The following is a 12,065-nucleotide window of genomic DNA, read 5'->3' on the forward strand; positions in this document are numbered from 1 at the left end:
AAGCGCTATACAAATAAACTTTAATTGAATTTAATTGAATTTAACATATTCAGAAGTAAAATGCAACATACACATCAGTGCAGCAGTAATATTAATGCAAAACCATCCTGACAAAATATTTTTTTCAGAACAATACTGTATACCTTTACTTAAACTTTAGAGTTTAGATTTTAGATACTATTAGAGTATGCAATATAATACTTTTAGTTAAAGAATGGTTCAGCCAAAAATGAAAATTATGTAATCATTTACTCACCCTCAAGTTGTTCCGGGTTTGGAATTTTCATTTTTGGCTGAACTATCCCTTTAGCTAAGGTTTTAAATATGACTAGTAGTTTTTCCCCAATGTGGTATTAGTAGTTATTAAAAGTAGTTTCCTAAAGTACCTCAATATTTCTTCTACTAATTACGTTGTCATAGCTCTAAACAATTTCTCTTTTCCTTCTTTCCTTAAATTAGACCAGACCCCTGTACTGCAGGATAAAGCTGAATGTGCCAGCGCTGGACAGGTTTTTATTGGTTTTCGGCTGAGCAGGTAGGCCCTGACAGTGCTGCTAGATCTTCTGATAAGTGAACGGCAACAGTGATGGGGTGCCACAATTCAGACCCTGGTGTTTCCCTTTCAAGGGAACTTCGAACTGCGTCCTCTAGGGGTCGCTATGGGGAACACCTTCTGTGTGACCGGTGTCTGAAGCATATATCTAAAAGTGACAATAACACTGGACGGCGACAGCATATGACATCACTACCGGTGCGACTATAGTATAAAAAGGCGCCGGGAGAACACGTCATCCTCTTCTTCGTCTTCAAACTGACCATTTGTTTATGTTAGCGTTAAGCTAAACACGACTAGGAGTGCATGTTTCTCGCCAGAGGCTTTGCTCTGACACCTGCAGTTCCGTGCTGTGTGTGTGTGTGGTGAAGAGCAAGTGCGTTCAGCTCTCGAGGGAGTTGGATGCGCTCAGCATTCATTGCCTTTTCTTGTGAGGGATAAGCATGAATTGAACGTACTCATTTCACGAGGAGGTGGCTTGTGCTCATTGTGATGCATTTGCGGGACTACTGAGGGGAATGTGAGTAATTCACCATTTACCCGAGTTTGTAGATAGCGTTTGCATGAGTGTGTTCGCCTCTCGCGGGTATAGTGATGCATTCGCGGCAGCAGTATTCGTTCGCGCTTGATTTCCGAGGTAATCCAGCGGTTGGGCGGAGTGTGTTTAGCTCCCGCGGGAGCTGAATGCATGCTGCGCGTTGCGTCGCGGTGAGAACATGGAAAGGACCTGACGTGGAATTTCCTCCTATTAGTATATTCCTTTTGTTTATATAGGGAATGTATAGTGTGGATCTGTCTGCAGTTATTGGACAGATGGTTTATATCATGTCCTTCTCAGATAATCACATTATACTACATATTGGACAGATGGTTTATATCATGTCCTTCTCAGATAATCACATTATACTACACTCCGGCTTGAAAAAGAAAAATCCATTCTCGTCCCGCATCCACAGATTCCAGCATACTAGTTATGCCAACATCGAGGGGATGCGTGAGAATGCTTATGAGAAGATGCTGCCTGTTGAAGAGATGCTGGCCTGCTATCTCTCCATGGGGGAGACATCTTCTCTTAAGGTGGCAGCAGGTCAGGCTGCAGTCTTGTTGCACACCATGGTGGTGCTTCAGGCTGATCTGCTGAAAGACCTGGATAAAGGCAGGGTCTATCCCCTGATGAGGTGGCTGAGTTGCGTCGCACCAAGGATCTTGTTCTCCGTGCCGCTAAGCAGGCCGCCACTCACAGATCCAAAAAATGGCAGCCATGGTGGTTATGGAGAGACATCTGTGGGTCAGTCTGGTGGTTATCGGGTTGAAAGAAAAGGGCTTTCTTCTTGATGCGCCGGTTTCCCCTTCTGAGCTTTTCGGCACTTCCGTCGAGACGGTGGTCGTGAGGTTTAAGGAGGCCAAGACGTGCTCGGCTGCCTTTATATCCTTCATTCCACGAGGGTCCAGGCTTCGGACTTAGCCTCCAGCCTATATCATGAGCCTGAGTCATGCGCGGGAGCCATGGTTTGTGAATATGATCCATTTTTATCTACTCTACTACTAGTTCTTGAGTATTGATGCTAGCCTTTCTCTGCAGCGCTACTCGGACCTGTTCTGTTTTTCTGACTTTAGGTTTGACCCACCTGCTAAGTCAGGACCTCCTGCTGTTGACCGATTACAGTGATGGTTCACTCATCGGTTCTGGTTCCAGGGGCTTCTAATGAAATCTCCCAGCATCAGGTCTCCTAGTATTAACGCTGCAACTTCAGGACCTGTGGGTCCTTCTCGTGGTCTAGTACTCTTCTGAGTACATGCTTCGCCACATGCTTCCTATCCTCTGGCCAGGTGCGAACTACTCATTTCTCACCCTGAGAGGTCTCTCGAGATTTTAATCGTTCCTTAACCTTCATGCACGTTCTCTGAGCAAGAGCTCCTCTCGCTGACGTGTTGAGGAGCTCAATGCTCCACAGACGGTCGGGCCCGTGGGTCCTCACTGTCTCACTGCCTTTATGGTTGAACCAATAGTCACCCCTCGGTGGAGTGGGCTGGATTACACTGCGTTTCCTGAGGTAAGAGGGATTTGTGTTTCTGTGGAAACCCCTCCTTTGTGCTTCTGCTCTAAGGAGCAGTAAGCTCTTTACGAATGACTGGTTATTGGGTCCCGCTATTTCTTCAGATTCTATCGGGTCTGGTTATACGGGACCCGATTGAGTGACTGAGGAATTCTGTGCACCTGTGAGCAGATCTCTATAAAATCCATGCTATGGTAAGTGCACACGCTAAGCTTTGTGCACTTTCTAAAATCCACATGGTGGTAAGTGTGCACGCTGAGCACTTTGCGCACTTTCTAAATCTACATGGTGGTAAGTGTGCACGCTAAGAATCTGTGCACTTTCTAAAATCCTGTATGGTAAGGGTTACGTGTTATTAGCCTCGTTCCCTTTCTCTGAGTTGGCTTAGACCCCGGTACTCGCCTTGGGCTCCACTCAACTAGTGTGCCTTTTCTGAATTCGGAGTTCTCCTCTCACATGTAGAGTTGAGTTCTCTGTTTTCCCAGAGCACCTGGAACCAGCAACAACAGGCGAACTAGGCCCTTCCTGCCTCCCTGATGCGCTGAGTTTTTGGCTAAGCCTGCAGTACGCTTACCCTTTAGATTTTAACAAACATGTTGTAGGTCGAGCCCCCCTCTCGGCTGAGAGCTGGGTGTTATGCTCCCTCAGCTAGGTAACTTACTGCTAGCCATTCCAGCATTATACCATAGATTGAGTTGGTGACTTCGCAAACATATTTTTCTTGGGATGCACCATTTCCATCTATGGGCTGCTCTTTCAGAGTGCCACGAGAGCCCCTTAGAACAGTATCTTTAAAATCCATGTTATGGTAAGTGTGCATGCGGAGTCCTTGTGCACTTTTTAAAATCCACACTGTGGTAAGTTCGCACACTAGCACTTTGCATTATTTCTAAAATCCTGTATGGTAAGGGCTACGCGCGGCGGCTTCGTGCCCTTTCTTGAGTTGATTAAAGCCCCGGTTCCACCTTGGGCACCACTCCACCTATGTATCCTCAGGATACCTACTTTAACAGGGTGTTGCTACTAGGGGTCTGTTGAGACAGTTCCTTCAGCAAGCTCATGCAGAGCAAGCGGTAGCCCCCTGGGTGACAGTCCAAGACCTAGTATGATTCTAGGCACTTGGTCGTATCCTCTTAAAGGAATCAACTCCTGATTCCAAGCCTTGAGCTCTACCCCGAGCCCAGGAGTTCTGGCCCTAACAGGTACATTTTTGGGGTATGTAGCCTAGGCCTTTGACCGTAGGGGATAATGTCACTGACAGCCATCTTAACGTCCCAGGGGCAACTCCCATGGCTATGGTAGAGTTGGTACTTAGTGCTCGCCATGGTTTTTCTGGCATGCACTCCCCTCAGCATGGTGGTGTGGGTATACCGTTCCCCATAGCGACCCCTAGAGGACGCAGTTTGAGGTTCTCTTGAAAGGGAACGTCTCAGGTTACTTATGTAACCACGAGACACCGCGTCCTCTAGGTTTCCTGCCATGCTTCGGACGCAAGCTTCAGACAAAGAAGCGGATGACGTGTTCTCCCGGCGCCTATTTATACTATAGTCGCACCGGTAGTGACGTCATAGGCTGTCGTCGGCCAATGTTATTGTCGTTTTTAGATATATGCTTCAGACAACGGTCACACAGAAGGTGTTCCCCATAGCGACCACTAGAGGACGCAGTGTCTTGTTCCCTACTCAGGGAACCATGGTTACATAAGTAACCTGAGACGTTATTTTCTGTCTGCCAGTGGTACATCATACAGAGTGGTCTCCAGAGTGTTTAACATGCCTCCTTCCACTGTCACTGCATTATCCTCCGAGTCGCTGAGGAGGTGCTGGCCATACACCAAGAGATTCACCTTTTGAAGACCCCAGAACACATGGAGGCAGGGCTGGGCTCAAAACTGATGTTGTTTTTTTCTGATGTTAAACCTAAACTATGTTGTAAATAGTTGTAAAAAGTACTTTCAGTGATGTATAGAACAGTTTGTTTTAATGTGTAAAAAATATATATATATATTTACAGGACAAAAAAAATAAACATACAGAAGAAAGTTTTGTGAAAAAATTACAAGCTGCATTAAAAAATTTAACAATGTACATAATTACTTCTCTTTTATTTATACATGTGAATATGCAAAACAAAAATATAAAATGTACAGAAAGTACTCAGGCTCATTTACACAAATTACATTACAAAAATGAATAATGTATACAACTTATTAATTTTATTAATTTAATAAGGTTGTTTCATTGACAATGTGACATTTAAAAAAAAGATATTGAAAAACTGTAATGTACCCATTTTTTTGCACTGCTTTCTCTTGCCTAATAGAGAATGGCTAATAAATAATGTATTTGTTAAGCATTCTCTCAAGAAGAGAATACAGTCCCTCCATTCTCTCCTTTATCTCCTGTGCTCTTCTCTCCTCTGTCTCTCTCTGGAGATTGATGTCCTCCCTGAGTAGCTCCACCAGCTTCCACTCACTCCCTCACCTGTCCCAGGACACTTGCAATCCTAAGGCAGAGCAAATAAACCATGCCTATTAACAACAACAGCACAATGAATTTCAGCAAAAACATGTGTATGAACTTGCCTACTTTGTATTTTTTTTGGTTTTCCCTAGCAGGCTCATTTTCTCCAGAATAGTACAAAAACAAGAGAAAATGAACACTTATGAAAAATATAAAGACAGGTTTGCAATATTAACATTAGGAAATATGACACAGCAGGACAGGCATACAAAATACTTAAGTGCTAAAGTTTGGTTAAAACATTTGTAGACATATCTTGAATGACAGCACTACAAAAACACAACAAAGGGAAAGACTATTGCCTTATATAGTGGTTGTCTTATTGTTTGTGGGCTTTGTGTAAAAAAAACCTGGCTTTTAACACTTTTGGTAGGTATTTGAGTAAATAAAAACACAATACTTACATTTCAATGTGATTTCCCCCACAGAACTCTCACCCTGAGTTGTGTTCTTTGAATATAAAAACCGTAGTCATCTGCGTGCAAGTGATTCTGGGATATGGTAGGGTGCGAAGTGTCCATCAGATGTACACTTAATTTTTCTGGGAAACGAAGGGCGCATTTGAAGTCGCTTTCGAAATACGTCAGCCTTCGTTGCGCCGTGGTGACGCAATCGGCCTTGGAATGCGGTCTTCGGAGGGTGCATTCTGAATTGGGTCAACTTCGGAGTCTGTGCACTTCAGTTTGGGACACAGCTTGCATGTGTCTGACAGTGCATCTGCATTGTGTGTAGTTCTTTTTCATTCTTCGTTTAGGGGTAAAAAGAAGTTTAAAATACGTGACCAGCGCTAGTTAGCGAACATCCCAGCGCCGTCCACGCTGTGTTGAGCGGAGTTTAGACGAATATGTAATTATGTGCTGCGAGCTTTCCTCTTGATAACAAAATAAACACATAAAATGACAGCGATGAGAAAGCGGCAAGAAAACATCTGATCATTATAGCGACATGGATATGTTTGCACCAGCTCTGCAATCGGCACTCCAGTAAAGTCACGTCACGTTTAAGCATATTTATATAGCAATTTATACAATAGGCTACTTTAAAGCAGCTGTGTTACAGTTACAATAAACTTTGACAGTATCGCTTTCGATTAGAATTACAACTTATTTTCTACTAGGCTATAAAGTAGATTAAGGCTGTTTTTTTAATTCATTATTATTTTATTTTTTTTATGTAACAGACTTTATTTGATTCTGTTATGTTGCACTAAGTCTGGATGTGCTCGTTATATGCACTCGTTATATGTGTGTGTAATGCATTTTTCCCCTCTGGGCTTGCCGTAGATAGGCATGGGTCATGCGTATTTGAGTACTAGAGTTTCATAGGTTTTTGGAGGAGTTCACTCTTTGGTGTGACAGATAATAAAAGTTTAGAAGAGTTCAGACGCTCTCGTAAATTTTTTTCCTTATCTATAAGTGTTTAGGCGAACCCAAAATGGATTAAATTAATTATTTTCCTCAAAATTCTACAAACAATACCCCATAATGAGTAATGACAATGTAAAAGAAGTTTGTTTGAAATCTTTGCAAATTTATAAAAAATATGAAGCGGGAAAAAAAAATCACATGTACATAAGTATTCACAGCCTTTGCCCAATACTTGTTGAAGCACCTTTGGCACCAATTACAGCCTTAAAGGGATAGTTCACCCAAAAATGAAAATTATGTTGTCATTTACTTACCCTTGTGTCGTTCCAAAGCTGTATGAGTTGCTTTCTTATGACGAACATAAAAGAAGATATTTTGAAGATTGCTGGTAATCAAACAGTTGGTGGTTGCCATTTACTTCCATAGTAGGAAAAAAAGTACTATACAAGTCAATGGCAACCACCAACTGTTTGATTACCAGTGTAACCCCTCTCTCCCGGGTCCTCACCGCCACAACTCGTTCTTGTTCTGAGTGGGTCTCGAACCCTGGTCTCCGGCATAGGAGGCGGACGCACTAACAAAGAGGCTAAAGACTGCAGCCTCTAGCCTCAGTCACTAGTGCGTCTCTTGAGATCAGGGGAGTGAGGTTTTACCTGCACAACACCTACTCTCTGGCCTCCGTTACACCAGCAATCTTCAAAATATCTTCTTTTATGTTCGACATAAGAAAGCAACTCATACAGGTTTGGAACGACATGAGGGTAATTAAATGATGACAATTTTCATTTTTGGGTGAACTATCCCTTTAAGTCTTTTTGAGTATGATGCTACAAGCTTGGCACACCTATTTTTGGGAAGTTTCTCTCATTCTTCTTTGCAGGACCTCTCAAACTCCATCAGGTTGGATGGGGAGCATCGGTGCACAGCCACTTTCAGATCTCTCCAGAGATGTTCAATCTGGTTCAAGTCTGGGCTCTGGCTGGGCCACTCAAAGACATTCACAGAGTTGTCCCGTAGCCCCTCCTTTGTTATCTTGGATGTGTGCTTAGGGTCGTTGTCCTGTCGGAAGATCAACCTTCGCCCCAGTCTGAGGTCCAGAGTGCTCTGGTGCAGGTTTTCATCAAGGATGTCTGTCCATTGCTGCAGTCATCTTTCCCTCGATCCTGACTAGTCTCCCAGTTCCTGCCGCTGAAAATCATCTCCACAGAATGATGCTGCCACCACCATGCTTCACTGCATCACCATGTTTCATCAGACCAGAATAATTTTGTTGCTCATGGTTTGAGAGTCCTTCAGGTGCCTTTTGGCAAACTCCAGGCGGGCTGTCACGTGCCTTTTGCTGAGGAGTGGCTTCCGTCTGGCCACCATACAGGCCTGATTGGTGGAGTTCTGCAGAGATGGTTGTTCTTCTGGAAGGTTATCCTCTCTCCACAGAGAAATGCTGGAGCTCTGTCAGAGTGACCATCAGGTTCTTGGTCACCTCCCTGACTAAGGCCCTTCTCTCACGATCGCTCAGATTGACCGGGCAGCCAGCTCTAGGAAGAGTCCTGGTGGTTCCAATCTTCTTCCATTTACGGATGATGGAAGCCACTGTGCTCATTAGGACCTTCAATGCAGCAGAAATGTTTCTGTAACCTTCCCCCGGTCTGTGCTAGTGATGTTAGGTTCTTGAACAAATCGATCTTTTGAGCTGGTTCTCAGGAAGTAACCGGTCGAGCCGGTTCACAAATCGAACTGAATCGAACTTTAGTTCCGGGTTGATGCTCTGTAATGTGTGCTGTAGGTGTGAACCTTTTAGGAATCTTATCCGAGTTGTAGGCTAGTCAATACTGGTCAGTCAGTCGTATCTGACAAAGGTTCTGCGACTGATACTGTGACCACAAACACCATTAACTTAAGTGAATTATGTGGTAATCAGCAATATGCTTTCACACAAATAACCTTATTTTTGGAATGTTTCAATGTGTTGACACAAATGACTTATTTGAATTTTTCATTGATACATTGCACTGAGTTGTTAGAAAAGAAATGCGTAGAGACGTTATTGCTTGATGACATCAGGAACCGATGAATCTGCTTTTTGAACTGGTTCAATGAACCAATCTGTCCGAAAAGAACCGGTTCGCGGAAATGAATCAGACTTTGCATCACTAATCAGTGCCTCGATACAATCCTGTTTCAGAGGTCTACAGATTCCTTGGACTTCATGGCTTGGCTTGTGGTCTGACATGCACTGTTATCTGTGGGACCTTATATAGACAGGTGTGTGCCTTTCCAAATTATGTCCAATCAACTGAATATACCACAGGTGGACTCCAATCAAGTTGTAGAAACATCTCAAGGATGATCAGTGGAAACACGATGCACATGAGCTCAATTTTGAGTGTCATGGCAAAGGCTGAATTTTGAGGAAAATAATTAATTTAATCCATTTTGGAATAAGGCTGTAACATAACAAAATGTGGAAAAGCGAATCACTGTTAATACTTTCTGTGTGCACAGGTCAAGGCAAATTTGCTTTCTCATGTCATGACCCCTTTAAGTCTTCATGTAAGGACCAAATATTAGCTTCTGTCAAGTTCGTTTTGTGATATAGTTAGTTTTCTTTCATTTTCCCCTAGCTTCAGAGAGCATGTTAAAGGGCCCGGGAGTGGAAAAGCGACACACGTTGTTTGTAAAGAGAGCCTAGTAATATATGCTTATTAAGGCATTTGTGTCCTGAAACATTCTGTCATTGTTTGATGAGTATACTGATGCTGGCAAAAGAGTTTACAATTTTATAGGAGAGTTATTTGAGATACTTAAAGTGTTTGTACACAGTTTATTTTTCAGCATTACTGTTTGATTACTGCAATGTTAATGTAAGTGAGTTGCAGTTTTTATTTGGTGAAATACATTGTTGTCATTTTTTGACATTGTGTATATCAGGAAATTGTGTAATGTGAGTTTATTGAACAAGGGTTTTACTCATATATGAAGAAGTTACACTGCCAGTTATTTCAACACACTGTGAAATGAAGTCTAATTTCTTGCTGTGTTTGTTAATTTAGCAGAGTGTGACAGTAATAAAAGACCATCCCCCGGTTTCACAGACAAGGCTTAAACCTAGTCCCAATTCAACTATTGCCTAGTCCTGGCTTGGTCTAAGCCCTGTCTGTGAAACCAGGCCCATATGTACCACCAGAAAAAGAAATCTACCTCTTCTGTGTCGGCAACAAATAGTTTGATAATGTTAGTGATGTTGGTGCACCTGCAGCGTCTTCACACACACCTGAGGCAGCTGAAAAAAACTAAAGTGTTCATTTTGTCAATGTCATTTTTTATTTTTTTTCCCCAGTCTATTTTATCATGAGAGTTAGAACAAAGACATGTTTATCTGGTAAAGTAAGTTACCATATTAATATGGAGAAAAAAAAAAAATAATTCAAAAAACAACAGTTGCTTTAGTGTTTTGCAGCATGTTTTTTAATGCTTCATTTATCTTTGAATGCTCTAAGCCGTGGAAATATGGCAAACAAAATGTGGTACATGATTTATATAATATACTCAATGTATCGCAATTAAATGCAAGAACAATTAACAATACAGTCAAATAATACCAAAATAATTATTTGTGTAAAATAATAATTATAAGCGCACAAGTCATTAATCTGATGAAGAATATTCTCCTCTTCTATGTTTATGAGAATATTTGTCTTTTAATACTTCAGTTTCAGAATTGACTTTAATTTTTGACATTAATTAATTTACCCTTAAAGCACTAAAACAAATCTAATACTCACCCAAATGAATGCTTAAACTAATAGAAGTCTATTAAAAAATAATCCATAAACAAGTTTGCACCTCTATGCTATTGGAAACAAAATCTTATATATAGCAGAAATATAGTAGTTTATAGTACAGAATGATCACAAAATCCTAACCCCATACATCACACATTATATTGTTTGGGTCAGTACAAGAGCTTAGACATATTGCTTTCTGTTTTTTTTTCTGTTTTTTTCTTTATATATATATACATATTATTTTTATTTTTCATCATAAAAGCTCACAGACAAATTAATATGATTATGCGTGAGTCTGACTGGTGGTGTATTTAAATCTGGTCTCTTTCACCTCTGGATGATTTTTTCTTCTTTTCTTTAGAATTGACTCTCTTGTTTCTTTAATTGCCTTCAAGACAGCACAAAGCTCTTTATGTGTTTTCCTCATCTTTGCGATGGACTTGAGCACACTAGATTTGACCTTTTCTGGATCATCTATGTTTCCCTGTTGTCTGATCTCATGAATCTCTTGAGAATCTTTCGCTATGAAGATGCCATCAACAATGACTAACAGTCCACTTAACACACCTGAAACTGCCACTGCTGCACGTCCTAATTTGGCAGCCTGAGCACCAACTCTGCCAACATTTACCAACAGACATGCAAGTTCTGCAGCAAACACTGCTGTACTTCTCCCTGCCCTCCATGATATTTTCACATTATCAAATGTTAAGTAACTGACAAAATCACTGAACTTTGTGATTTTTCTCAGAAGACTCAGTGTTTTTGGTGAACTGAAAATTAGAGCACCTTCATTTTTGCATATTTGCTCCATTTTTTTTAGGCTCTCACTGAGTGATTTTTGTTTTACTGTATCTGTAATGTTGGATGCAGCACCTGTTACACCACCTGCAACACTGACTCCTATACCAACGCCTGTGACAATCAGAGATGCTCCAAGAGTGAAAGGTGCCAGAATTGCACCAACCAATGCAGTGATTCCTCCAGTTGCTCCAATGACTGCACCTGACAAACTGCCTATAGTGCATTTACGATGTATCTCCTCTAGTGAATCTGCTGTTTTTTCCATTTCATTCAGAAAGGCCTCTGAATGTTTGTAGGCCTCATCAAAGTTCTCAGTGGACTTCATGAATCTTTCTTCAAGTTGGTCTGGAATTCTCCTGTTTCTGTTCACTGCATCTTTCAGGAATGGTTTTGCCAAAATCTCATTAGCTGAAGGTCTGTCTTTAGGGTCACAGCTGAGCATTTGACTGATTATATTCTTTAGATCTTCTGAATATGTCTCAGCAATTGTGGGGGTGATTCCTGTCATGCTGGAGACATGTAGAAAGCGACGTTGTATGGGATTTGACTGTCAGATACAGAAAATATAAAAAGGAAAATCTGGTTAAACTTGTATTATGCTAATATGGTTAAAATTCTGCACACTGAGAATATATACATATACGCCTAAAATGTATAATTGCAGAAAAAATATATATGTTGTATTGAACATTAATGGAGCAACATATTTTGTGTGAAAATAAATCATTCAAGTTGTTTATTTTGTTTAAATATCTTATAAATGTATGAGGTGGCAAGAGGGGCCTTTTACCCCACACATGGGGTAAAAGGCCCACAGTATTGATACAAATACCTCAGCTAAAATAATGTTTTTTTTTTGTTTTTTTAATATTGTCTATGTTAATACTTGTTCAAAACAATCACTTTAGCAAAGTTTGTACTATTTTTTGCTTATTTTGAAAAATATAATAATTATTTATTTTCAATAAATATACTGT

At 41.1% G+C, this 12,065-nt stretch overlaps 1 protein-coding gene across 1 annotated transcript; it reads right to left on the minus strand.

Annotated features, from left to right (window-relative positions):
• Positions 1-10,543: 10,543 nt before the first annotated feature.
• LOC107706830 (apolipoprotein L3-like) lies at positions 10,544-11,635 on the minus strand (the record flags this gene model as incomplete). Its single annotated transcript, XM_016510661.1, has 1 exon — positions 10,544-11,635. A coding segment is annotated over one exon (1,068 nt), but the record flags the coding sequence as incomplete, so codon positions are not given.
• Between the last annotated feature and the right edge of the window lie 430 nt (positions 11,636-12,065).

The sequence above is a fragment of the Sinocyclocheilus rhinocerous genome, unplaced genomic scaffold (genome assembly GCF_001515625.1).
Source record: "Sinocyclocheilus rhinocerous isolate Xijiao unplaced genomic scaffold, SAMN03320098_v1.1 scaffold5465, whole genome shotgun sequence".
NCBI lineage: Eukaryota > Metazoa > Chordata > Actinopteri > Cypriniformes > Cyprinidae > Sinocyclocheilus > Sinocyclocheilus rhinocerous.